The 23,949-nt window shown below is 37.7% G+C and overlaps 2 protein-coding genes across 6 annotated transcripts in view; one reads left to right on the top strand and one right to left on the bottom strand.

Annotated features, from left to right (window-relative positions):
• The window catches only part of LOC123865947 (protein spire), a 194,614-nt gene extending 184,214 nt beyond the window's left edge, over nucleotides 1–10,400 (top strand). For 2 of the 5 annotated variants that reach the window (XM_045907172.1, XM_045907188.1), the window contains 8 exons: nucleotides 1,048–1,131; nucleotides 3,361–3,469; nucleotides 4,179–4,323; nucleotides 5,373–5,519; nucleotides 6,411–6,512; nucleotides 6,792–6,926; nucleotides 7,721–7,926; nucleotides 8,414–10,400. In XM_045907172.1, the coding sequence (XP_045763128.1) occupies nucleotides 1,048–1,131; nucleotides 3,361–3,469; nucleotides 4,179–4,323; nucleotides 5,373–5,519; nucleotides 6,411–6,512; nucleotides 6,792–6,926; nucleotides 7,721–7,926; nucleotides 8,414–8,612 (1,127 nt within the window). In that variant the 3' untranslated portion in view covers nucleotides 8,613–10,400. The remainder of the gene's footprint in view (nucleotides 1–1,047; nucleotides 1,132–3,360; nucleotides 3,470–4,178; nucleotides 4,324–5,372; nucleotides 5,520–6,410; nucleotides 6,513–6,791; nucleotides 6,927–7,720; nucleotides 7,927–8,413) is intronic. The other 3 variants (XM_045907197.1, XM_045907208.1, XM_045907178.1) reach the window with 2 other exon arrangements.
• A 5,430-nt stretch (nucleotides 10,401–15,830) lies between these two features.
• Nucleotides 15,831–18,400, bottom strand: LOC123866187 (cytochrome b-c1 complex subunit Rieske, mitochondrial). The gene is made up of 4 exons (XM_045907592.1): nucleotides 18,104–18,400; nucleotides 17,882–18,022; nucleotides 16,979–17,156; nucleotides 15,831–16,229 (listed from the first exon to the last, which is right to left on the bottom strand). The coding sequence occupies exons 1-4, from the start codon at nucleotides 18,306–18,308 to the stop codon at nucleotides 15,941–15,943; spliced, it is 813 nt and encodes a 270-aa protein (XP_045763548.1). The 5' UTR covers nucleotides 18,309–18,400; the 3' UTR covers nucleotides 15,831–15,940.
• Between the last annotated feature and the right edge of the window lie 5,549 nt (nucleotides 18,401–23,949).

Genomic DNA, 23,949 nt, shown 5'->3' on the forward strand with positions numbered 1-23,949 from the left:
ATCTTATTGACTTAAAAGTAAACAATCGTAGGTACTAATAGCGCGTAGTAATTCGTGGCGCATAGATAAGCCAGATTTCAGAACGTCTAAAGCGCCGGGTAAAGCGCGTCGCTTACCCATTTCTTCGAGGAGTTTTCTGCGACTTGTTTACTTTTAAAGTCACATGAAAGCATAGTTATCTATAATATTCAATATTGCCACGGTCTACGAATATTTTGTATTGCGTGACTTTACACTATGCCGGAAGGCGCTTACGCCTACACAAAGCTTAAAGAGATATTTGGTAGAGTTGGCGTTCGGCTTCCTACACAAAATGCTGGTCCGGCCTCGCTTATTAAAAAATTAATAAATTAACTATTAAAAAATTACCATAAGAATGTAGGCCAATCATATTTTTACAGTAAATAGGTAGGTAGGTATAATATATAATATCACAATATACCTACACAGACAATATAAATAGATAATTTATTTTACATAAGTATTTGTCCATGTTTGTAATTGTCATCTATTTTACCTTAGCTCACAAAACTTCTCGGAGAAACGCGTAAACGACATGATTTGCCTGGCATTTTAGAAGTTCTTAAGTTTGGGTTTTGTCTTACATCACAGTTTCATTGTTAGTTCGCAGTAAGAACGTTCTATGCACCATGCAAAGCATGTCGCTTACGTGTTTCAGTGAGAAGCTACTTGTTTACCTTTTCTGCCAGCTAAAGAAAAATAGATTGCAGTTAAAGTGATCGCAAAATAAAAAGTTGCAACATGGCGGGCTGCGCAGGTACAACTAATATCTATTTTTGTACACTGCGCAGACATCTCGTATTCAGACTTTAGATTGGACTTGTTTTGCGATGTACACCAAAATACATACCACGAATTTTACGTTAACAAAGGCCTACAAGTTTGGACAGGGATATCGTAATTTTTACAACTAATCAAGGTGTTAACTAGCAACTACACTATACTACATATATATTTAGTCGTAAAAGTGTATGGAAGTAGGCTAAAATTGCACTTTCTCCCCAACGCACACCAATCTTGGAATAGTCGCTGCGGAGACGCCCCGGGCGCCGCCTCGGACCCGCATCTCCCATGACGAGTACCACCAGTTTTGCGACGAAACCCTGGAATGTATGACACGCATTGTTACAGTTCGTTTCTTGTAAAAAGACCGCTGACTTTATACCTGCGCAGTAGGCGACTCATCTATTTATCTATTCCCTACAATCCTATCTTACCAACGTTGATAGAATTCAAATGTCGAAACATTGATTGAAAGTTATCACCGATTTTTATTTCACAAGTTTTCCCGTTTGAAAATTTGGTGTAGATGTATCTATGGACCACAACGAGTGCGTTTTCATACAATTTCTCAATATCACAATTCTGCGCCAAAAATTTTTTGGGAAATTTTGCAGTACATACAAGCTTAACCCATAAGGTCATAAAGTCAAAAATTTCGTACTACCCTACCATTTAGTCACAGAGTAATATCTATTTATGTAGTTTGTTGATACGAAGCAGCGTAGTGAGATGCGTCCGTCGGGGGTATCTATGTTGTCTCGTGATTGATTCAACAGTCAACCTCTCGTCACAGAATAGATAATATGCTTTCGTTGTGAGAACAGTGAACCCATGAACCCATGAACCTGTGCCATGAACGGACAGGTCCTCGTTAAATAACTGTTATGGTCAAGCGTTCTTTTTACCTGAAACAACTGTATACAAACGTCACGCTTCCTAAATATATAATTTATGTGTGCTATCATCTTAATTTGCAGCCGATGAATAACTATCGCTTATGCTTTGTAACGCTAATTTGATCTTTAATAATTTCATTTGTAGGTTAAATGTTTAGATCATTATCCTAGCAGGTGCCTATCAACGATGAAAAATAAGACATAGGTTCTCCTATAGAAATTCATAATGTGACCTAAATGTCCTGAAGCAGGTATCTCACTACATGCTCACTACGTACGTAGGTAGGTACCTAATATGGCTCTGAGATCAAGGCGCGTGCTTTGACATGCTATGAGCTATGAGTTTGCTCAGACTAAAGGTAGGTACTATTAAAATGAGATGGATTTGGATTATCTCGTTTTAATAAGTGCCATAAGTCCTCTTAAAGCTGAGCGAAGTCATATTACACTCTATACTTAGATATCAGCCTGTAGGTAACTAGGTAGATACTTTGAAACACAGTTTTCACTTCATCAGGAGGCAGGGCCTCACACTAAAGTCTGTAAATAATGTTCTGTTCAGATAATAAAGATTTATTTATTTAAAAAATGGAAAATTTGTGGATTTGAAGCATTTTGTAACTCCTTCAATAGGGGGAATGGCTTAAATTATGAGGTAAATCATCTGTTTTGTTTTAGAAAATCATATTTTAGAAACAATGGACTAGGTAACATTATTATATTACTGCGCTTAGAAAGTAGACTTTCGCCTTTTAATATTTTAAGTTTTTGGAATATTATGCCTCAAAGTTTTCACGTCTTAAATGTCTGTTGTTAAAGAGTATAATGTCTCAGAATGCACATAAATAAATTTCTTTTGTTGTTTATTGCACATTTAGTTTAACAAGGTCATAATATGAACCGTGCCACTTATGTCAAGGCGTCCGGCAAGCTAACCTACAACGTTGGTTGGTCACTTGGTAACGGTGTTTTTGACCCACTAGGCGGATCTTGTTTAGTACTTTCGTCTCTAATTTTGTTGCTAATTATTTATATGACGTATTTTGTCATGTAAGTAAATAAAATTGGATAGGTAACGCAGTTTTAAAATGTATAAAAACACCAAGTAGTAGATAGTTTTTGGGTGCCATAGGCATAAAGTTCAGAAATAATGTATTATGTACATGCAAAATAAAAATAAAAAATTACCCTTTTCTACCTACTTACCTACCAACTATATAATCTGAAGTCTTTAAGCCGAGATTTTTTAACCTATTTTCTACAAAATTATATGATTTCATTCATGACTTTATTCTTGATAGATAGGTAGGTAGGTACTCAGTTAAAAATTTTCCCTGCTTCTTCATTTCACTAGCAGTCATCCTTTGTTCTAACTTATAAATTTCATTTATGAGTTGTACTTCAACTGAACGTATAAAAGTACTTTTGAACAGTCAAGTGAATCTACCACTTATTCGGAATACCCTTTCTACCAAGAAGCACCAGCAAATACTCGATAGTTTTTATCCTCTAAAAATCATCAGATATGATACCTAGAGGTATACAATTTTTTTTTCATTCAAGCTTTCTAGAGACTCATTAGGTTTTTATCAAGTTTGTCTGTTGGTAGTCTGATGGGTATGTGCAATAAATTATGTATTAATATGGAACCTGTTTATAGCGTACGACCTTGCGACCCAGTGTCCGTCGCGGCGAGCATCGATGCGACGCCACACTGTCACTCACGCCTGCCCACCCACCGATGGCGCACAATCGCTGCCACACTCCAGGTTGGTACACCATACATTGTTCATAGCTGAAGGGGTAAGGGATGGACCGAAATTTTTGCCTATTGTCGTATCCACTTCTTTACAGCAATACATTGTTATTTGTTAGAGGTATCAGTGGTGGTTACGATTCATGCTTATATTTATGGCGCTCTTGGGAACAGCCAATTCCAACCTCTTAGCAATCCGACATCTAAATAAATAAATAATTATAAATGGAATATTTAAGTATGATTAAAGGCCACGTCACAATAACATTTTTCAAGCTATCACTCCCTCGTCGCATGATGTGCTCGAAATAGGAGAGCCGGCGTTGGTAACAGATAGAGGAAAGTCGCGTTTTTATCGAGAGGCTACTCTCCAGGCTCACCAACCAGATGGGCAGACCAGCTGAGGGACTCCAACTGCAAATTCCATACAATTGCAAGATATTGCCTCTGATAGAAGCCGATGGAAGCAATTAATCCACACGAGGTTGCAAGAACACCAGGACCACGACCTTCAAAAATGAAGGAATGTCTAGAGAGACAGAGAGAGAGAAAGGCCGCGTCTCATAAACCAATAAATTCACGCACTTCTTCCTGCTGGCTGACAGCACGGCATATTAGAGCAAGGGACCCTACAAGTCCCTGCAAGAGATTTATGCCCAGTAGTGCTCGTCTAGCAGTTGCTGACCGCGGTGGTCCTATCTAACTTATCCCCCGTTCTGCAGGCCAGGCTCGCGAGCGTCGTGCGGCGGCGCGGCGTCGCTCGCCAGCAGCGACGCGGACGCGCAGCTGGGCGAGCTGTCGTGGTCGCGCTCGTCGCTGCAGGACGAGCTCATCAAGTCGGTTAGTGGCAGCCCCACGCATCCGCATGTGAGTCGCTTGCTACCAGCTAGTCTTTAGTAGGTACAGTTAGCAACAAAGCTAGTTTTGCACCCGCCAGTACAAGTGACTATGGACGGGTGCAATCCGCGCTTTGTTGCTGACTGTACGTTAGTGCTTAAGCTATGTTGCCCTAGGAAAGCTGTGCCGCCAAAAAACGGCTGACGTAAAAGATGGCCGTCATGACTCATAATTATTATTACATGTGGAAAGTACCATCACCGCTACCATAACTTGATGGCTTTCAAACTGCCTTTTTATTATTTGTTCGTCAATCCTTCAAGAACTTAATTGAGTCATATTATGTATGTAATCTCTCCTATTTTAAAAACAATTAATATTGTACGTGTACCTGTTTCTAATTTCCCAGTTCTGGATAAAATGGCAACAAAACTATGTGGTCGGAATTTTTAATTTGCATGTGTATTGAGCCCTTTTTTCATGTAAGTTCTAATGCTTGAATCTTATTGTTAAACTCGTAGTTCATGTAGTAATTAGCAATTCAAAGTAAATGTCATATTTTTGTATTAGAACTGCATTGCACATTAGATAGATTACTTAGCTGTTTTATTAGTTCCACCTTAATTTTCTAAGTTAGTATTTTGAAGCAAACTTAGGTAGTAAATATTTTTCTAAGTTACCTATATCACATACAACATTAATCAGTGAAATTCTTAGTAAGTAGGTTTCACAAAAAAATTGTCTTCTCGCTGTCTAAAAATTGATTCATTATTCTGAGAATACCTATTTTCTAAAGTTCCGTCGTAGATGTAGAAATATGGCTTGATGCTTAGCTCTAGAGTTGGCAATTTTTTTACGTTTACTTTTAGTAGATAATTGTCGTAAACTACAGATAAAACGATCGGCCGATCGATGGCTGATAAATATATGTCTCTAGCATAAATCTTTTTAAAGTGAAGACTGAGCAAGTTTTTTAAACTAGCCTACGAACGGCCAGTCAAAAAGTACCTACCTACGTAGATAACTTGCGATCAATGTATTAATAAAATGTATTAAATATTAATTTTGTATTATAACAGAAACAATGGCAAGACGCGATAATGTCCGACGATCGTCTCTCATTGACGCTAGAAGAAATAGTACACATCCGCTCCGTGTTGACGAAAGCAGAGCTTGAGGTCCTGCCCGTTGAGGGTAGGGTGAAAGAAGACGTTGAGAAGAGAAGGGTGAGTTGAAACGACACGTGCAATAAAGAAACGAATTGAAAAGAATGGCGTTAATCATTCACTCTCACTTACACACGCGCTTACTTAGGTACAAGCGTGAGTGAGATGGAATGATTAGCGCCGCTTCGTTTCGATTCGTTTCCTTATTGGCACGCGTAACAATAAAGGATTAAGGTTCAGAAGATTCTCGAGTTGCCCTTATCGACGGAGAATGTCGAAAAACACGACCAATATTATGAATTTTATACTTTTCAAACTTTGGTGAGCTTTGATTTTTTTGAAATGCACAGTAAGTCGTGTGTTTTGGTGATCTTTATTTTTTCTGTATATTGTACTGTTTTTGCATTATGGTATCAAGTAAACGAATACTTATTTATTTATTTTTGAATTAAATTCAAACATTATAGGATGGAGTTTTCTTGGTTGCATTTGGTCACACTGCTGTGCTTTCGCGGCGTAGTTTACTATTGTCCTGCGCTCTGTTCTATCCTTGGCCTTTCTTATGTCGTAATCGAAAGGTCTTCAGCCAGGCGGAGCGGCTTCACCTGGTCAGTTCAGCGGCTAAGTGAGTTTGGCGTGTGGTTGGTGAGGGGAGGAATAGTTAGGTACAAGTTATAGTTAGGTAGGTAGAGTCTGAGGTTGACAGCCCTTGTGAGGGGGAATGTTTCGAAAAGAATCTTCGCGGAGTTCCAATTTATCTACATTTTCAAAATAAACGGAAATATTAGAGAAAGGATTACTTAGTTAGATACAAAAGATCCTTTTCTCCATACTAAATAATTTGACACCATTTTAAAATATAACAATTTGTAAGGTGATCAAGTAGTATAAAGTAGTATAATATAGTATACGGACCTACTAATGGATTTTAATTTTGATTTTTGTTCACAGGTATGCTTCCTATGTTTGAAGACACGGTTTGGCATTTTCGGCCCGTGGGGACAAAAGTGTAAACTGTGCAAAAAGACTGTCTGTCAGAAATGTTGTTCGAAGGTAAGCTCATCAACCTATTCCTAAAATAACTAAAAAAATTAGATAGAAATTTGTCAGAAAGAGTGGCTAAATATGTACGAATAACAAGATAAATAATATAGTGATAAATACTACAATAGTTTGGATGCTTTCGTAACTTTTTTGACCCTTAGTCAAAATTATTTGCAGTGACTAAAAAAATATCTATGATGAAAAATATATAAGTTGCTAGAAAAGCAAGTCTTTAATTTTTGTAATGATCTAGAAGGAATTGGTTGCTTGACATATTTTTTCTACCAGATGCGGATTCCAACGGAACACTTTGCACATGTGCCCGTGGCGCTGCTCAGTCCGTCGCTGCTGCCGTCGCCTGACGACGAGCAGCAATCCTTCCCACGCTCGCTCATGGCGCGCCTGGTCTCTCCCGAGCACAGTGTGAGTTTACCTTCAACCTTAACAGTTGCGGATTCCGACGGAACACTTTGCGCACGTACCCCTGGTGCTGCTCAGTCTGCCGTTGCCCGACGACGAGCAGCAATCCTTCCCACGCTTGCTCATGGCGCGACTAGTCTATTGCGAGTATAGTATGAGTATACCTTTAACTGCCAGTCTTTAAAGTAATAGGTACAACGTGATGTGCCATGTACTGCTGCCAAGTTTTTTTTTTGTGAAAGTGATGATGTGGTCTAAGATGGGACGCGTTTACTTAAAAGGTGCCTATTCACTCTTGTTTTAAAGATAACTGGATTGTAATTGGTAGGAAACACAGATCGCGGAAGAGTAGGTATTCCAAACCTTAGCCATGCGTATGAGGAATGAAGACGCAAGACGTTTCGTGCGTGTAGATGGAATGTCGACAACATAAGGATGGAAACTAAAGCCATTACTGCGCTAAATTCGCTGTGGTTTATATCACTTCTTGGTGGTTATTGTGCCGCAGCGTTAATCCTTGCGCTATTGTAAAGTTTACCCGAACTCGAATCATTTGCCGAATCCTGATAGTGGAGCCGTACCTACCATTTGTAGTGTTCTTCTGGCAAAATGAAAAATTCCGTAACTATGAGCACGATTAACCGTTTCATATCTCTCTCGGTACTATCCGTTGTTAAGGCTTTGAAAGTTTTTCAATTCGCAAAAGTGTTTTACGAACGTACGTTTTTAAGAAATTCGATTTCTCTCTGAGATGATTCTGGCAAAATATTTAATTTGGCATGTTTTGTGTATTGCAGGCGACGGTAGAGAACAGTGTGGGCTCTGCGCCGAGTAGTCCAGCTGCCACGCGGCGCCACCCGGGCACAGCGGCCTCTGCGCCCGGCTCCCGCGGCGCCTCAGCCATGGGCTACGTGGAGCCGCTCCCCGCTGTGCGCGTGGACGGGCCTGGCAGCATGCCGTGCGTCTCCACGCCACTCTCCTCGCTGTCCACGCTCGAGCGAAGGTAACAAACAACTTTCTCAGCAGTCCGGCGGCCGTGGAGCCGCTCCCCGCAGTGCGCATGGACGGGTCTGGCAGCATGGTTTGCATCGCTAACAGAACGCGTCTTTTCTTCGTTTTTATCGGTAGTTTACGCGTTATGTTGTAAAGAAAGGTGTCCAATATGTATGTAAAATTTCAGATTGTCGCTTTAACTCTGTGCCAGTGTGAATCGATCCTAAAAAAATTTCAATCAAATTCTACTTATAATTTCACAACCAAAGAACAGGTTTCTCTATTGTGAACAACCTCTTGCTGATTGACTTCAATAGGGATCTGCTCTAAGTACCTAGTTATATCAAATGTCAAAACACGTGCTTAGGATAGTTTAATCGGCAGTTAACGTAGAACACGTATTTTAGAAGACTCTTTATTCAACAATCACTAAGAAATAAATAATTTGCAATATAGGTTACGTTCCTATACATATTAATCAGGATATTGTATTCCAGAGCGCGGTACGGGCGCAGCGTCACAGGCGTGACGGTGGCGGAGCGGCTGCGCGGCGTGCAGATGGCGGTGTGCCACGACTGCAAGGCCATGGTGCTGCAGATCATCAAGTCCTCGCGCGCCTGCCGCTCCGCGTCCCGCGACCGCGCGCTGCGGCACCTCACGCTCGACCTCGCGCCCGTCTACACCGCCGACTGTTAACCACGCTACGTGCTAGGCTAAAGCAGACTTGCGGTTTTCACCCGCACCAAACGAACATCTTACCATTCATTTACTTATTCGCTATCACGGACCGGGCGCCCGTCTACACCCCGCTATCAACCATGCTATGTGTTAGGCTGAGACAGACTTGCGAGTTTTTCCGCGTTTTTCACACAGACTAAATGAACATCTCATCGTTTGTTGCCATATTCGCCATCGCGGCGCCAAACAGTAAACAATTTTTTTTAATACACTGCAGTCCGGGCTGCACGATACTTTTCACAATGAAAACCAAGTCTACACCGCCGACTGTTAACCACGCTACGTGCTAGGCTAAAGCAGACTTGCGGTTTTCACCCGCACCAAACGAACATCTTACCATTCATTTACTTATTCGCTATCACGGACCGGGCGCCCGTCTACACCCCGCTATCAACCATGCTATGTGTTAGGCTGAGACAGACTTGCGAGTTTTTCCGCGTTTTTCACACAGACTAAATGAACATCTCATCGTTTGTTGCCATATTCGCCATCGCGGCGCCAAACAGTAAACAATTTTTTTTAATACACTGCAGTCCGGGCTGCACGATACTTTTCACAATGAAAACCAAGTCTACACCGCCGACTGTTAACCACGCTACGTGTTACGCAAGTGTGGCCTCAGCTATGGCTGCTATTTGTACCAGGATCCCAGCCTTTTCGGAAAAATAAATTTTAGTTTTTTTTTTTTTCATTTTTACTTTGAGACTTGTTTGGCGTCCTTAACCCTGATTTCTAAATAAATCCGCAATACTATTGAGTTATTGTTTGTTGCAACCTAATCTGCCGTGACAGCCAACCAATCACAGCGCGTCTACGACGTCGACACAGCACGGCACAGTATTGAGTTTGCGCCTAAAGATAGGAGATTTGGACGCTAAGCCAACCTCAGGCTTAGTACAATTTTGCAGATCTCGACAACGTTAATATATTTCGAGTATCGAGACACTATAAATTCAAATTGGCCTAAAACTTGTGGATTAAGTTTTGAATTTGGACGAATATCTACCGCCAGTGCTCCAAGCAAATACAACATAAAACGAAAATCGGATTTTAAAATGGTCTTGTTATGGAATATTTTACTCTAATTGTATAGTGTTTCGAATTCGATGTTAACGAAGTATGCAAAGTTGAACTAAGACACATAATTACTGACGTCAAGTGCAAGTCTATCTCACAATATTTTTTTTTTTTCATTTGATGGAATTGTTTTGGACATATGCTCAAATTGATCATCCAAATTAATTGATAGGACTTTTCGAATACCCACTACCCACTATTCATAACTATTTAATTCAGCTAGAAAAAAATTGGTAGGTAATAAGTATTATTTTATACAAAATATTCTTTTGGCTATTTAAACTGCCTTTAAAAATAAAGTTATTTAGCGGGTGAGTATTTAAACACCGATTGCTCTCTTTCTGTCATCTGTAATTTGGCATTCGAAAGAAGAAGACAAAGCACTGTACTAAGCCGCTATTATCTATACAATGTTTACTAGTAGACGTAATTTTTTTGCTAAAGTGGGTAGTGAACGAAACACCAATGTAAATAGTAAATTCTTAAAGAAACATTTTGAGTAGACTCAGAAACAAATGAAGAGCTTCCGAGGTTGTGTAGTATGTTTGTGTTTGTAGGTGGACTGTGATCTGACACGTAGACGAATGACTATTGACAATACTCTATGATCTTTGACAGATAGTAAAACACATTTTTTTTTAATTTATCGCACAAAAATAACTATTTACAGAAATCCGTTATAAGCAAAGATATTCACACAGTAATAATAAATAATTATATTGAATTATATTGATATACCTACTAATTAAATTTTAAAAACTATTTCGAAAAATTACTAAGATATTTTGTCACGTACTTATATGTATGTATGTAATAGAAATATTTATATACTATATTTTTTCGGTATAATAGAATTATAATATGTCTACAATTTGAATGTAAATCTGTGTTCAAAATCAATGTGCTATGAATGTTATCGTACGAAGATGTAATATTATATTATAACTGTTGAGACATTGAGGCCAGTTCTATTGTATACAATCTCTAAACTAAACAAAATTTACTGGTCTAAATCTATATATGGCTTTTCCCAGTGCCACATCAGCACAATGCCTTTATGCCTATCTCAAGTAGCTTGAAAAACATTTTCTATATCTCTTTCACGAAGGAGATTATATAAATCTCTTTCTGAATGCTCTTTGAAAGAGGCGGGAGAAGAATAGCACTAGATTTAGGCCTGCCAATTTAGTTCAGTTTAGAGATTGCGAACAACAATTATTGACCACAATATCCTGGTGTATTCCATGTTTATCAATGTATCTAATAATTCTCTCAAACTTGATGCATACTTTGTTTTAAGCGTTTACGACTTATTTGTAAAGGCATTTATCAGCCATCGTTTCTTTGACATTCGATGCAAATATAATGCATACATTTTGAGGTCTCACTCACCATTTTAGCGTGTCAAAGGTCAAAGTACAATTTTAGTCCTTTATTTAAAGGTGAACCATACTTTTGACATGACCCTTGACACAGAGCTAAAATGGTAAGATCTCAAAATGTACGCACTATAAGCGATATTATAGCGGAACTTCCTGTGCCATATAAACAGATCATTATCATTTAGACAGATTCGGAATATAACGAAATGGTGCAAAGGTTAAAAATTACCTACACGTACCTGCCGGGTGATGCTTTCGAACGAAGAAAGAGCAAAGAGGGTTTTGTTTTGTTTTTTTAAGCTTTAAAGGTTAAAGCTGCCAAATTGAATACTGGCCACACAACTTACCTATAAGATCTCTCCCAGTTCTCTATAATTTTTGAAATCATGTAAGCATTTTTTTTTCTCTCATCTGGCGAAGCATTTCTTATTTAATAATTTTCGAAATCAAATACATACAGTATGCTTAGTATGAGATTTTATCTCACCGACCAACGTTGATAGTATTCGTGTGTCGAAACACTTCAGCTATTGTAAGTATAGTAACGTAACGTCAAGCAATAAGGTTTGTATTTCCTTGGTGTAGAATTTCGCCGAAGCGACTAATAAAAGTGGCAGTACTTGTACCCAGGTTCGAGAAACATGAAAAAAGGGAATTATGTTACTTTTGTTGCCATGAGCTAAAAATAACAAATTATTCTCAAAATCATTTTGTTTTAAATCATTGAGTGACCATTCTGTTTGGAATTTTGAAAAACTCAATGTAAAATAAAACAATGCACGTAGAATAGAATTTTATCGAGTGACAACATTTTCGCAACTTTAACAAAGTCATATCCCATGATCACAATTAAGCCTTGAAAAAAATTATAAGAAAATAATTGAACCTTAAAAACTTAATATCCTACAGTCATCATGCTGTATTCATTATTTAATTTGAAAAATAATAATACTCTTCATTTATTTATAAATATTTTTACCTTTGCTATAGTATGTATTTTGTATAGTGCGTACATTTTAAGATCTCACTCGCCATTTTAACTTTGTGTGTTAACTGTCATGTCAAAAGTACGGTTCACCTTTAAATTAAGGACTAAATCTTATTTTTGACATGACAGTTGACACATAGAGATAAAATGGCGGGTGAGATCTCAAAACGTGCGCATTATTCGAGGCGACAATGTTGTACTAGTATTGCGCATAGATTAATAAATAACTTTTTTCTAGTATAACGCGTACAATATAAGAAAGGAACGCGGTGACCTCCATGTTGTGACGTGGCGTTATAGCTGCCAGTGCCAATATGATCTGATTAGGTAGGGTTAACAAAAGTATGATTATGTGTATAAAAGAATCTCAAATGAAAATGATTTAATCCGAATGTGGTCTTTAACTGGTTCAACTGATGTCTGCAATCTGCATCCTTCTCTGAGTAGTCATCATCATCGTTATTATCAAAGCTGCTTTTCCTCTAAAAAACCGGCCAAGTGCGAGTCAGACTCGCGCACTGAGTGTTCCCATACTCGGGTAATTTTTCCAACAATTTGCATGATAGATGAGAAACTATTATGCATAAAAAATAAATAAAAATCTGTTTTAGAATGTACAGGTAAAGCCCTTTCATATGATACCCCACTTGGTATAGTTATCTTGCTTTGAAAATTGAAACAATTTTTTTTTTAATGAAGTAACCACAAATTCGCGGTTTTCAGATTTATGATTCTAGGACAACGGAAAGTACCTTATAGGTTTCTTGACAGACAGTCAGAAAGACAGACAGACAGACAACAAAGTGATCCTATAAGGGTTCCGTTTTTTCTTTTGAGGTACGGAACCCTAAAAATAGAACATGGACTTATGAAGGTAGTCTTAAATGTACCTACCACAGACTAAAAGAAAAATAGATCTTTTATTACCAGTGTTTATAATAAAACTAAAGTTCTTACCCTCATCTTCAAATACCTCCTATCCCTTTGCCGGTATTTCTTTTCGATTCCTTTCACGTGATTTATTTCTCTCTGCCAAATATCTCTGGTTAAATACTCGTGCATCTACACATGTGCTCGTGCTTTGACTTTTCATACATTATTAAATAATAAATTTTGTATGCAAAATTCTTTCCTTGCTAACCTTTCTTTTCAAAATAATGTCAGTTGACAGATAGGACAAAAATGGCGAGTCCTTTCATATTTATCTCTTTGTTCGCGTTATAGGTAGGTACTATTCGTCGGCGATTTAGCCTTAATCTTGTTTATAGTCGTACATTTTGAGATCTCACTCGCCATTTTAGCTCTGTGTCAACTGTCATGTTAAAAGTACGGTTCACCTTTATTTTTTATCCCCTTCAGGAAAGGCAAAGGTCGTAGACCATGCAGCCTGGTAAGTCGTAGATGAATTATTCTTATTTGTCTTTAAAATAAGGACTAAAAATCGTACTCTGACATGACACATAAAGCTGTAAAGTGAGATCTCTAAATGTATGCATAATATTTTAAAAGTTGTGTTGCCAGTGTTCGATTTGTATATTCTAGGTTTCTACAGTTTTCTTCGTTTCCTCACTTCATTAACTGCCTTAGATTTAACTATTTAGAAAATAATTAAATTATTTTGCCAAAAATATGTAGCCTTTTCATCTTTTGTAAATATAGATTCATTTAGTGTCATCTTTAAATTGGTTACTTAACATATTTAGTCATAGATTTCGATGTGCATAAAAAGTATTTCTTTATCCTATGCTTTTCAAAAACTGGGACTTCTTTTAGGGACTTCTTGTATTTTTTGTCGATTATATCTACTTTTGTTAAGCAGAAATACATTAATTGTTTAACAATTTTTTTTGTTAAGAAAACCATTTTTTATTTAGTTGACAAATTTTATTGTTTATTTTGCAGCATAATAATATCTATAGGTTTTGCTGATTAGATTTTGAATTAATTTATCATAATCTGGCCTAAAAATTGTTTTCTTTGTTAAATTATATCTAATTGAAACTTAAATCTTGAAATATAAATGTATAGAATTATTGAATTCCCAGTTATAATATTTTTTGTAAATGTATGTAAATTTCTAGATTAAGTATATTAGATGTTACGTAGATTGTAACCCAAAACAAAAAGAAAAGAAAATTATATGAAAGCTAACGATATTAAAAAGAATTACAAATCTATTCTGCCTATTTTTTTCCTAAACTGTCTGTAGTTAGTAAGTTTGAGATTTTTCAAAAAATCGAAATTCTGTAGGCTTAGTACAAGTTTGTACCTACAAGTCGACAACGTTGAAAATATTACTTTGAGTATCGAAACATTATAACGTCAAAGCAAAATGGATCCAAGTCCAGACGTTTTAAGGTTCGAATTCATCGAATCGTCTACTGTTAGCAGCCCAAGCGGAAGCATCGTAAAGTAAAACTTTATTACTGAAAAAAAAAACCGGCCAAGTGCGAGTCAGACCGTGTGCGCAGTGCGCACCGTACTCGAGATTTTTTTTCGATATTTTGCACGATAAAAACTTAGGCCTAAAAATAAATAAAAACCTGTTTTAGAATGTGCATGTAAATAAATCCCTTTCATATTATGATACCCCACTTGGTATAGTTAGCCTACTTTGGAAATTTAAACACATTTTTTTATTTAATAATGTTACCAAAAATTCACGGTTTTCGTATTTATTCCTTTACTTGTGCTATAGAACCTACCTACCTGCCAAATTTCATGATTCTAGGTCAACGGGAAGTACCCTATAGGTTTTCTTGACAGACACAATTGCAATGGACAGACAGATAGACAACAAAGTGATCCTATAAGGGTTCCGTTTTTCCTTTTGAGGTACGGAACCCTAAAAACGACATGACACACAGCACGAGACTCGGATTGACTATCAGCCTATTTAAGCCCTAGGCCAAGATGGCGGGGCATAGCTTGCGAAACGATTACTCCACGCTCTACCTATTTAACTACCTGTTGGGGGTGCGGGCCTACGTTGGTCTTCAGCCAAGCTGAGAAGAAGCACTAGAGAAAAAACGACTTTCGTTTCGATGTTCGATTTTGTATCAACGTTGGCGAGACATGCTCAGGACAGTGGATACTGGAACTTTATTATACCTCACGAATTGTTAAGTTGTTATATCAAATTAAACCATAATAACTAAGATCTTTCCTGACAAATAACTGAAACAAGCGTGAATGTCGGATCGAGCCGAGGATTGTTTAAGAATTGATGAAGGCGGGCGGAGATCCTTAGGGACTGCTTCGATCACTAGACGATCTTCAGACGTGTTAAGGACAATACTTCCGTTTACTGCATGTCACAACTACCAGCGTAACTAGGTAAACCTAACCTAACCTACCTAGACCGGCTCCTCCACCCCTTACACCGGTCCCAAACCAACCATCTAACCTAACCACCACAATAACAACTCGTTTAACCAACAGTACCACTTTAGGTAACCACTACTCTAAAACCTACAGTACGACAGACTATTCCTACTGAGAAGTGTCCTCGGCAACAACCGGACGAATAATGCCTCGCTACGCACAGCGTGTCTGATTTTATAGTCCAACGACGACAGTGGGGAGATGACGTAATGCTCAGTGAGCAAAGTATTGACAGCTAAAAGTCGGTACCGCCGACATGAATGATAAAAAAAATTGTTTTAAGTAATTCAGTAGGATTTTTCAAAACTGGCATGCCCACAAGGTTTTTAAATGAAACGATTGCAATAGTTAATAATTAAATCACATTTATTGGTATCGGTTTGATGTCTAATGCTGTTACATATTATTCTTAGTGATAAATAAATTTTCTAATAAATAATTAGATAACGTTTCGTTTAACCTACAACTAGGATACCGTCGTCGAGAAATGAGTATGGTGGCACTTCAAGGTTAAGTGGGGCCGGGCCTTTGCGGATTCTTCCAGAAGCATCATAATGGGATCCGTGGCAGGGGCAGTAGTAGCCTCCGAAGTCACCAGAGTTGGCGACCGGTACACAGCCCAGATGTGTGCATACTCCGATAACAACTAACCACTTGGGGTCTTGGGTACGGACGTCATCGTGTTGGGGGTCTCGCAGCTGGTCGACTGGTACTGCCTTCTCTGTGGCTATCTCATTGGCTGTTCTGAAAAGGATTAAGTTATATTTAAAAAAAAACAGTCAAGTGTGATTCAGACTTGCACGCAAAAGGTTCGGAAGCCTTCGTACAAGATTATGTTCTATTTCATTTCATTAATATTTACATAGCCATTTTGAAATAGAAATAGAAAAGTGGAAATAGAAATGCACATTCTGTGAAAATTTTAACTTTACTGATTACGGTTTAAGAGATACAGCTGGCTGACAGACGGATGATGGAGGGACAGACAACAGTGGGTTATTAATAGGGTCCCATTGGCACCTTTTGGTACAGAAGCCTAAAAAGGGTCTAGACAGACCCTGAAGTGATCTTATAAAGGCAATAGAGAATAATTATTAAGCTTGTTCTTTGTGTTTGATGGACTTCCTTTCCTTTCCTTTTATAGATTTAGTTATTACTAGAGGATGCCCGCGGCTACGCCCGTTCGCGTGGATTTAGGATTTTAAAGATGCTGTGGGAACTGTTTGATTTTCCGGGATAAAAAGTTGCCCATGTCAATCACAGACGCAAGCAACCTCGGTACCAAATTTCATACAAATCGGTTAAGCGGATGGGTCTTTAAGAATCCCGTGGGAACTGTTTGATTTTCCGGAATAAAAAGTAGCCTATGTCCGTTTCCGGGATATAAGCTAACTCTGTATCCAATTTTGGCAGAATCGATTAAACTGTTGGGCCGTGAAAAGGTAGCAGACAGACACACTTTCACATTTATAATATTAGTATGGATTAATTACCTGTGGCGAATGAAGAGTGGCTTACCACGCCACTTGAAAGTAACAGACTTTCCTTCAGGAATCTCAGCCAGCTTGATTTCAATTTTGGCTAACGCAAGTACATCAGCAGCCGCTGCCATGGACGAGACAAAGTGTGTGACGACAGACTTGGCCGCATAAGCACCGGCAACACTACCCGCTGGAATTTGTATAAAAAATATTAAGGTTGTTTAATCTTTTTAGGTTTCAAATGATAATTGAAAATTCAATTGAATCTTGAGTATCATTTCAACTAATAAGAAGGAAAACAAAAGAGTTGTTGAGTTGTTTTTAGGGTTACCTTAAAAGGAAAAACAGAAGCCTTATAGGATCACTTTGTTGTCTGTCTGTCTGTCAAGAAAACCTATAGGGTACTTAACGTTGACCTAGAATCATGAAATTTGGTAGGCAGGTGGGTCTTATAACACAAGTAAAGAACACTTGGCCAATTTTTTAAACCTACATAACTTCATTCAATATAAAAAATTATTCCCATAAGTTAAGGTTTAGGTAAATAAAGTTATAAAAACCCACGATAGCCTAATGGTTAAGATGTTCACCTCTTATTCGGGAGGTCGGGGGTTCAATTCCAGGCATGCACCTCTAACTTTTGGTCTTCTGTGGTACTTTTGTACCAGTAAGGCCGCCTTTACACTATGTAGTATAATTTCTTCTTATATTTCCTATATAATGTATGTTTGTGTGTGCAATAAAGTTTTGCAAATAAATTCTTGTCAACATGTTTTTTATTTTATAGACAGTAAGAGAACAGCTTATTACCCATAAAGCTGAATCATTATCATATTAGAAGCACAAACTCTAAATCCACCGTCACATATTCTATTGCATTACATTGCATAAGGAAAAACTGCAGCCAAAACTAACCTCCAGCAATAAGGTAGGTGAATGATTGGCGTCCATCGACATTCTCTGCTGCCTTAGACGTAGGGTCCAGCGTCTCCTTGCGACGGTACGCAGAGAAATCGGGATACGCGATATCCGTGTGAGCGAAACGCACTTGAACCACTGAAATTAACAGAAATTTGTGTTATGTAACATAGGTTTTTCATCATAACTATTATTTTAAAGGATATTTCTTGTACTCACTACGAGGTCCATGTTTGACCTTCAAGTTCTGGACAGGCAAGGCTCCATGTAATGCCTGTGTGGTGGAAGTCTTGGGAAGGGGCTGGGACACCAGTTTGTCGGCCGGAGTCAGAGCCACTACGAGGGGTTTCAGTCCATTGGCAACGACAGGGGAAGTAGCTTTAAAGTATGGAGCCAAGTGCCCAGCTCGCGCGACGGAATTCATTTTGCTCGGAACTGAATTTACGCAATAAAATTGCTTTTTATTTTTACGCGTTGCGCCCGTTTGACGTCTGAAAGAAAACGTAATGTATGGTAAACGTCAATTTGAAGGCTGACCTTGACAAGTTGACAGTTGTCATTGTTATTGCCATATTAATTTCTTTTATTAATTTTACTCTCGTTGAAAATATTTTGTAATTTCTTTTGGTTAATCAAGTACTCAATAACTAAAAATACTTGAACAAAATACTGTAAAGCTCGATATTTACTTAGTTATATATAGCAAAACATTAGAGATTTCAAATGCAATTACATGTAGCGTCCTCTATCGTGTATTGATATCTTCACGGTGCTCATTTCTAAAATTCCATAATAGATGTCGCTGTAAAATGTTTTTTTAAGCGGCTTGTTGCGACTTGTGGTTCTGGATCCATGATCGAAGGTTTCGGGTTCTAGCCTTTTTGAGCCTGTTTAAATAATAGAATAAAATCCACATTCACTTTACACATTCATTACACATTCATTTTTTTGAGTTCTTAATGCTTTATTGGAACAATAGCAATAATTAATGTGCTGCGTAGCAAATAAGTACTAACTAGGTACTTACCTTCTTTAAGTGCTACCTATGCGTCGAAACGTGATAGAAATTAAGTTTAGACATACTTGCCTGGCTCAATTTAACCGATAGTCGTTCACTGCTGGACATAGGGCTTTTTTAGGGACTTGCATATGCACGGTGCCTATCGAGTATCAAAATATTTTAATCAAAACCAAAATAATACTAGCAACCTACCTACTTACTTATGTCCTTAACATTATTAGTGACTCTTAATATTATTTAACTAGAGGATGCCCGCGACTTCGTCCGCGTGGATTTAAGTTTTTAAAGATCCCGTGTGAACCATTTGATTTTCCGGGATGAAAAGTTGCCTATGTCAATTACAGGGACGCAAGCTACCTTACGAATCGATCAAGTGGATGAGTATTTAGGAATCCCGCGGGAACTGTTTCTTTTTCCGGGATAAAAAGTAGCCTATGTTCTTCCCCGGAATGTATCCTAAGTCTGTACAAAATTTCATTAAAATCGGTTCAGCGGTTGAGCCGTGAAAACGTAACAGACAGACATATAGACAGACAGACAGACAGACAGACAGACAGACAGATAGACATACACACTTTCGCATTTATAATATTAGTATGGATGGATTTTTAAATGAACATCTTCGACCTCGAAATATTCATACGCGGAAGATTCATGGCCGTTGCTGCGTTTTGTTGCTGTGTCCGCGAGTAATGCATGCGACGATGTGTGCGTTCACTCACACATCAACACAATCCTTGATAGCTCAACTAGACCCTCGCTAATAAATAACTCAGTTATAGCGTGCGCTGCCTAAATAATCGTAAATAGGCACTCTAAAGTACCTACAATAGACTGCAACCAAAACATTTTAAAAATAATATTATTCGCTAAGTAGTTAGATACTTTACCTAACTCTTGGCTGGGATTTAGCAAAAATTGAAGCATTATTCTATTTTTGTACTTCTTAGCTCCTAGGTAGTTAATCTATAAGTACTAATAAATAAAATTGAAGTGACCTGTTTGAACGGGCTTCGGAATGGCTGAACCTATTTTGACGGGACTTTCACAGACAAGTAGAGGATTAACCAAGGAGGCTACTTTTTAAACCTGTTTTAAAAGTGAAGGAGTTGTGTTTTTCTACCTAACTAGTTATGCACTGATATCTCCGAGATTTCTGAACCGATTTGCGAACTTAATTTTTTTAATCGATAGAGGAACTTTCAATATTGATAAATAATTTGGATTCCAACTTCTCAATCCTGATGCTGCAGGGGATCGGACCAATCCACGCGAGCGAAGCTGCGGGCTCATCTATTATATGAAATAAAACCAACGCATAATAATTAAGTATTATACAATCAAGGAATGTTTTAAATAGGTTTGTAAATGAATATAAATACTTAGTACAAGTCCCAAAAGTAAGTAATAATAATTTTAATAATGTCATTATTATGCGTATGCGTATGCGATGACCTTAACTTGCATAGATTAAACATTTCCGCGCGCGAGTTTTAGGTCGTCACGTCACGCACACGCATAGTAATACAAAAAAAAAAAAAACTATTCACATAAATGGTTGACATTGGAAGTATCCAAATCGTTCAATAGATGGCGTTAGTAGTCTTTAGAAAAAGCTGATAGTGCGTTTAAGATGCGTTTCTGAACAGAATAGACTAATAGAGGTTAGATAATGCGCGGGGCGCCTCTGGGAGGACGGCCCAATTTAAAGCGGCTTGCCGTTACACAATGAATTTATTGCCGCATACGGCTGACACATATTGCGTGCATGTCATGTGCGGGCAGGAATGCTTGAACTCAACAGTAATAATTATTAACGGGCGAGGTGCGTTCCCATTTCAAACTAAGTACTATTCGGTAGTCGGTCGGCAATTAATACCTACGTAACATTGGATACCCAATGATTGAATGAGGATGGCTAAATAAATTTTTATTTCGTCTAGCATCTCCGGCGCAAGAAACTAAGCCGATAAGAGTGAGTCAAAAAGTTTTTTACCCGACTACGGCAAAGCCGAAAGGAAGAGTTATGATTTTAGCCGGCTATGTATTTAACGTTGAGAAGACGGATATATAACTACTTAAATCATATTACAGTACTTACTTCCTGTAAGCCCTATTCAAGTTCTTTTAAGCGTTTTTGGCTTGCGTGGTAATTTTAACAAGTTTTTTTTTTATTTAATTTTTTCAAGTTTCTAAACTCCGCAGCTTTACGTTTATTTGACATTTATTTTTAATTCATTGAAGGTATTCTTTGTGAAAACTTATTTTAATGTCACTCAGTGAAGCAGCAATGTAGAACCAACTAATGTCAAATGAGCTCAGTGGCTATCATTCAGTGTTGGACACTGAGTTAGCGAATCACCCCTCAGTTCATTTATGTGCGCATTAGAAATGAATTGCATTTAAATACAAATAGAATAGAAAACTAATGTCTTATTTTTTTTGGGCCACGTCCAAATTGAACGATAGTTTTGTGTAATTTGGCATGTTTGGCGCCCCGCCGACACCTGTCGTCACAAACGGTCTGCGAAGTTCAAGTCTTCACGTCTTTATCCGTTAAAATTATTTTTGTTTGCAAGTATGCCCTTTTTCTATAATTAATTTACCGTTTCACCGTAATCAATTTTATTGACCGTCAAAAAATAACCAAAAGACATTGATGTTTCTAATGGCTAGGTATTTCGAGTTACTCTTAAATTAGAGAAGGAATTAATGATCGATTTTATTATTATTTTGGTCAAAAGCGGAAATAAAACCTGAGAATTATATGAATCATTCATTTGAAGTATTAATTAGAAAATTTGCTTCCTCGTTTCTGATTCACGGATAATACCTATTCGGATATGAAATGCCCATCTGGACTCCGTTATATTTTTTAAATCACCAAAACTATCTTCAATCACGAGTAAATAGACAGTTTCTAGGTTAAACCTTAGGTATGCTATATGCTAGTTTTAACTTAGTCACTAACCTTTTTTTTTATTCTGAGACGGCAAAAATGGAACTTTTCGTTGTATCCAACTGTTTAAAAGCAATTTATATTTCATTACGGGTAAAATGTCGCCCGTCCAAGGGACCACTTTGTCAGCTTTGCCTCAATCTATCTCATTAGAGATGGCCTTGTCCTTCATCCGGGCTTAAAGAGCTTTCCTTTAATTAGACTATTTAGCAAGCTACGCCTAATAATGATTTAATGGCGTAGAGTTGGAACCCTATTTCCTTTTCCTAAAGTAAAAGGGTACGTAGGTACCTACTTATCAAGACGTTGTGTGTTGCAACTTTTAGATGGTATAAGGTCAATATCATCAAGATTATGAAGAACTTTCAGGCCGACAGGTCTCCTTACGATGTTTTTATTCACCGACAAAGAAAACGATATTTAAAACGCACGTGCACGGGATCTGACCCCCAAATAGTCCGATGCCTTTTAACCACTAGGCTATCATCGCTTGAGGCATGTTCGTGTGTTGGCATTTACCATCCAAATTTATTTATATAAAATAAAAAAAACCGGCCAAGTGCGTGTCAGACTCGCGCGCTGAGGGTTCCGTACTCGGGCATTTTTCCAACATTTTGCACAATAGATCAAAAACTATTATAAATAAAAATAAATGAAAATCTGTTTTAGAATGTACAGGTATACAAAGCCCTTTCATATGATACCCAACTTGGTATAGTTATCTTACTTTAAAAATTGAAACACGTTTTAATTTTTTTTTAAATGATGTAACCACAAATTCGCGGTTTTCAGATTTATTCCTGTACTTGTACCATAAGACCTACCTACCTGCCAAATTTCATGATTCTAGGTCAACGGGAAGTACCCTATAGATTTCTTGACAGACACGACGGACAGACGGACGGACAAAGAGACAGACAGACAGACAACGAAGTGATCCTATAAGGGTTCCGTTTTTCCTTTTGAGGTACTGAACCCAAAGAAGAAACTAACTGGGTGAAATATCAAAGTACAGCTCAGACCGCCGCTGGGCTGAGAAACTTGAGATATTGTATGTAGGTAAGTAGGTACTTAAGTTTTCTTTATTATGGATTTTCGGAAATTCCACTCGTCCATCGACATGTAAAACAACCTTCGACCCTCTCACGTACTTATTATTGGAAGACCGTCTAGTTATTATTTAATACTCATTTCATTTCATTATTTGTTTTGAAGAGCGGTATCAGCCGATATACCTACATAGCCCAATTAATGCTAAATCCAGGATATTTCCCGGACTTCATTTATGTTTGGTTTTCGTGTTTTAGTTTTTAAATACCCTTTTGGATTTCTGATATTTTCTCTCCATTTTTTACGTATGGGTGTATTTTCGCAAAATTCTTTCGGAATCATACATTTAAGCAAGTGTAAATTATAAATTTATAACACCCCCGATCAGTGAAGGTTACAGTAACTAGAAAAAAGCTGATAACTTTCAAACGGCTGAACCGATTTTCTTGGATTATAGCTACTAAGAACACTCTCGATCAAAACACCTTTCAAACAAAAAAAAATCAAAATCGGTTCATTAGTTTAAGAGCTACGGTGCCACAGTCAAATAACAGATACACACGTCAAACTTATAATATCCCTCTTTTTGGGTTGGGGGTTAAAAAAGGAATCTAAAGAAACAAAGCCGCTATCTAGCTAGATTATTTATTTATGTAATGAGCTACTTATGTTCGTTTGGTCACATCTAAAAAGTGAAATAAAGGTTGGCCTAACTTAAATCTAAGTTATTTATTGCCTAGGTCAGGTCAGCCAAACAAATCATTAAAAAAAATTACACAGACGTTTGTTTACCTTTTGCTTTTAATACAGCATGTAATGAAAAGAGACTGCAGAACCAATTTCGTACCCCTTTTATTTTGAAGGAACCGGCCAGGACAATGTGGAGGTCGGTACATGAGTCATGACAAAGCGTTTGCGAGGGCAGAATAAGAAAGGGCAGGGTTATACAGAAGGCTCTTTTGTGTTCGTGTACTTGATGACATTGTGGTACCTAAGGAATTTCTCATCTTAACGAAAAGAAGATAATGTATGTCA

This window comes from Maniola jurtina, chromosome 1 (genome assembly GCF_905333055.1).
Source record: "Maniola jurtina chromosome 1, ilManJurt1.1, whole genome shotgun sequence".
Taxonomy (NCBI): domain Eukaryota; kingdom Metazoa; phylum Arthropoda; class Insecta; order Lepidoptera; family Nymphalidae; genus Maniola; species Maniola jurtina.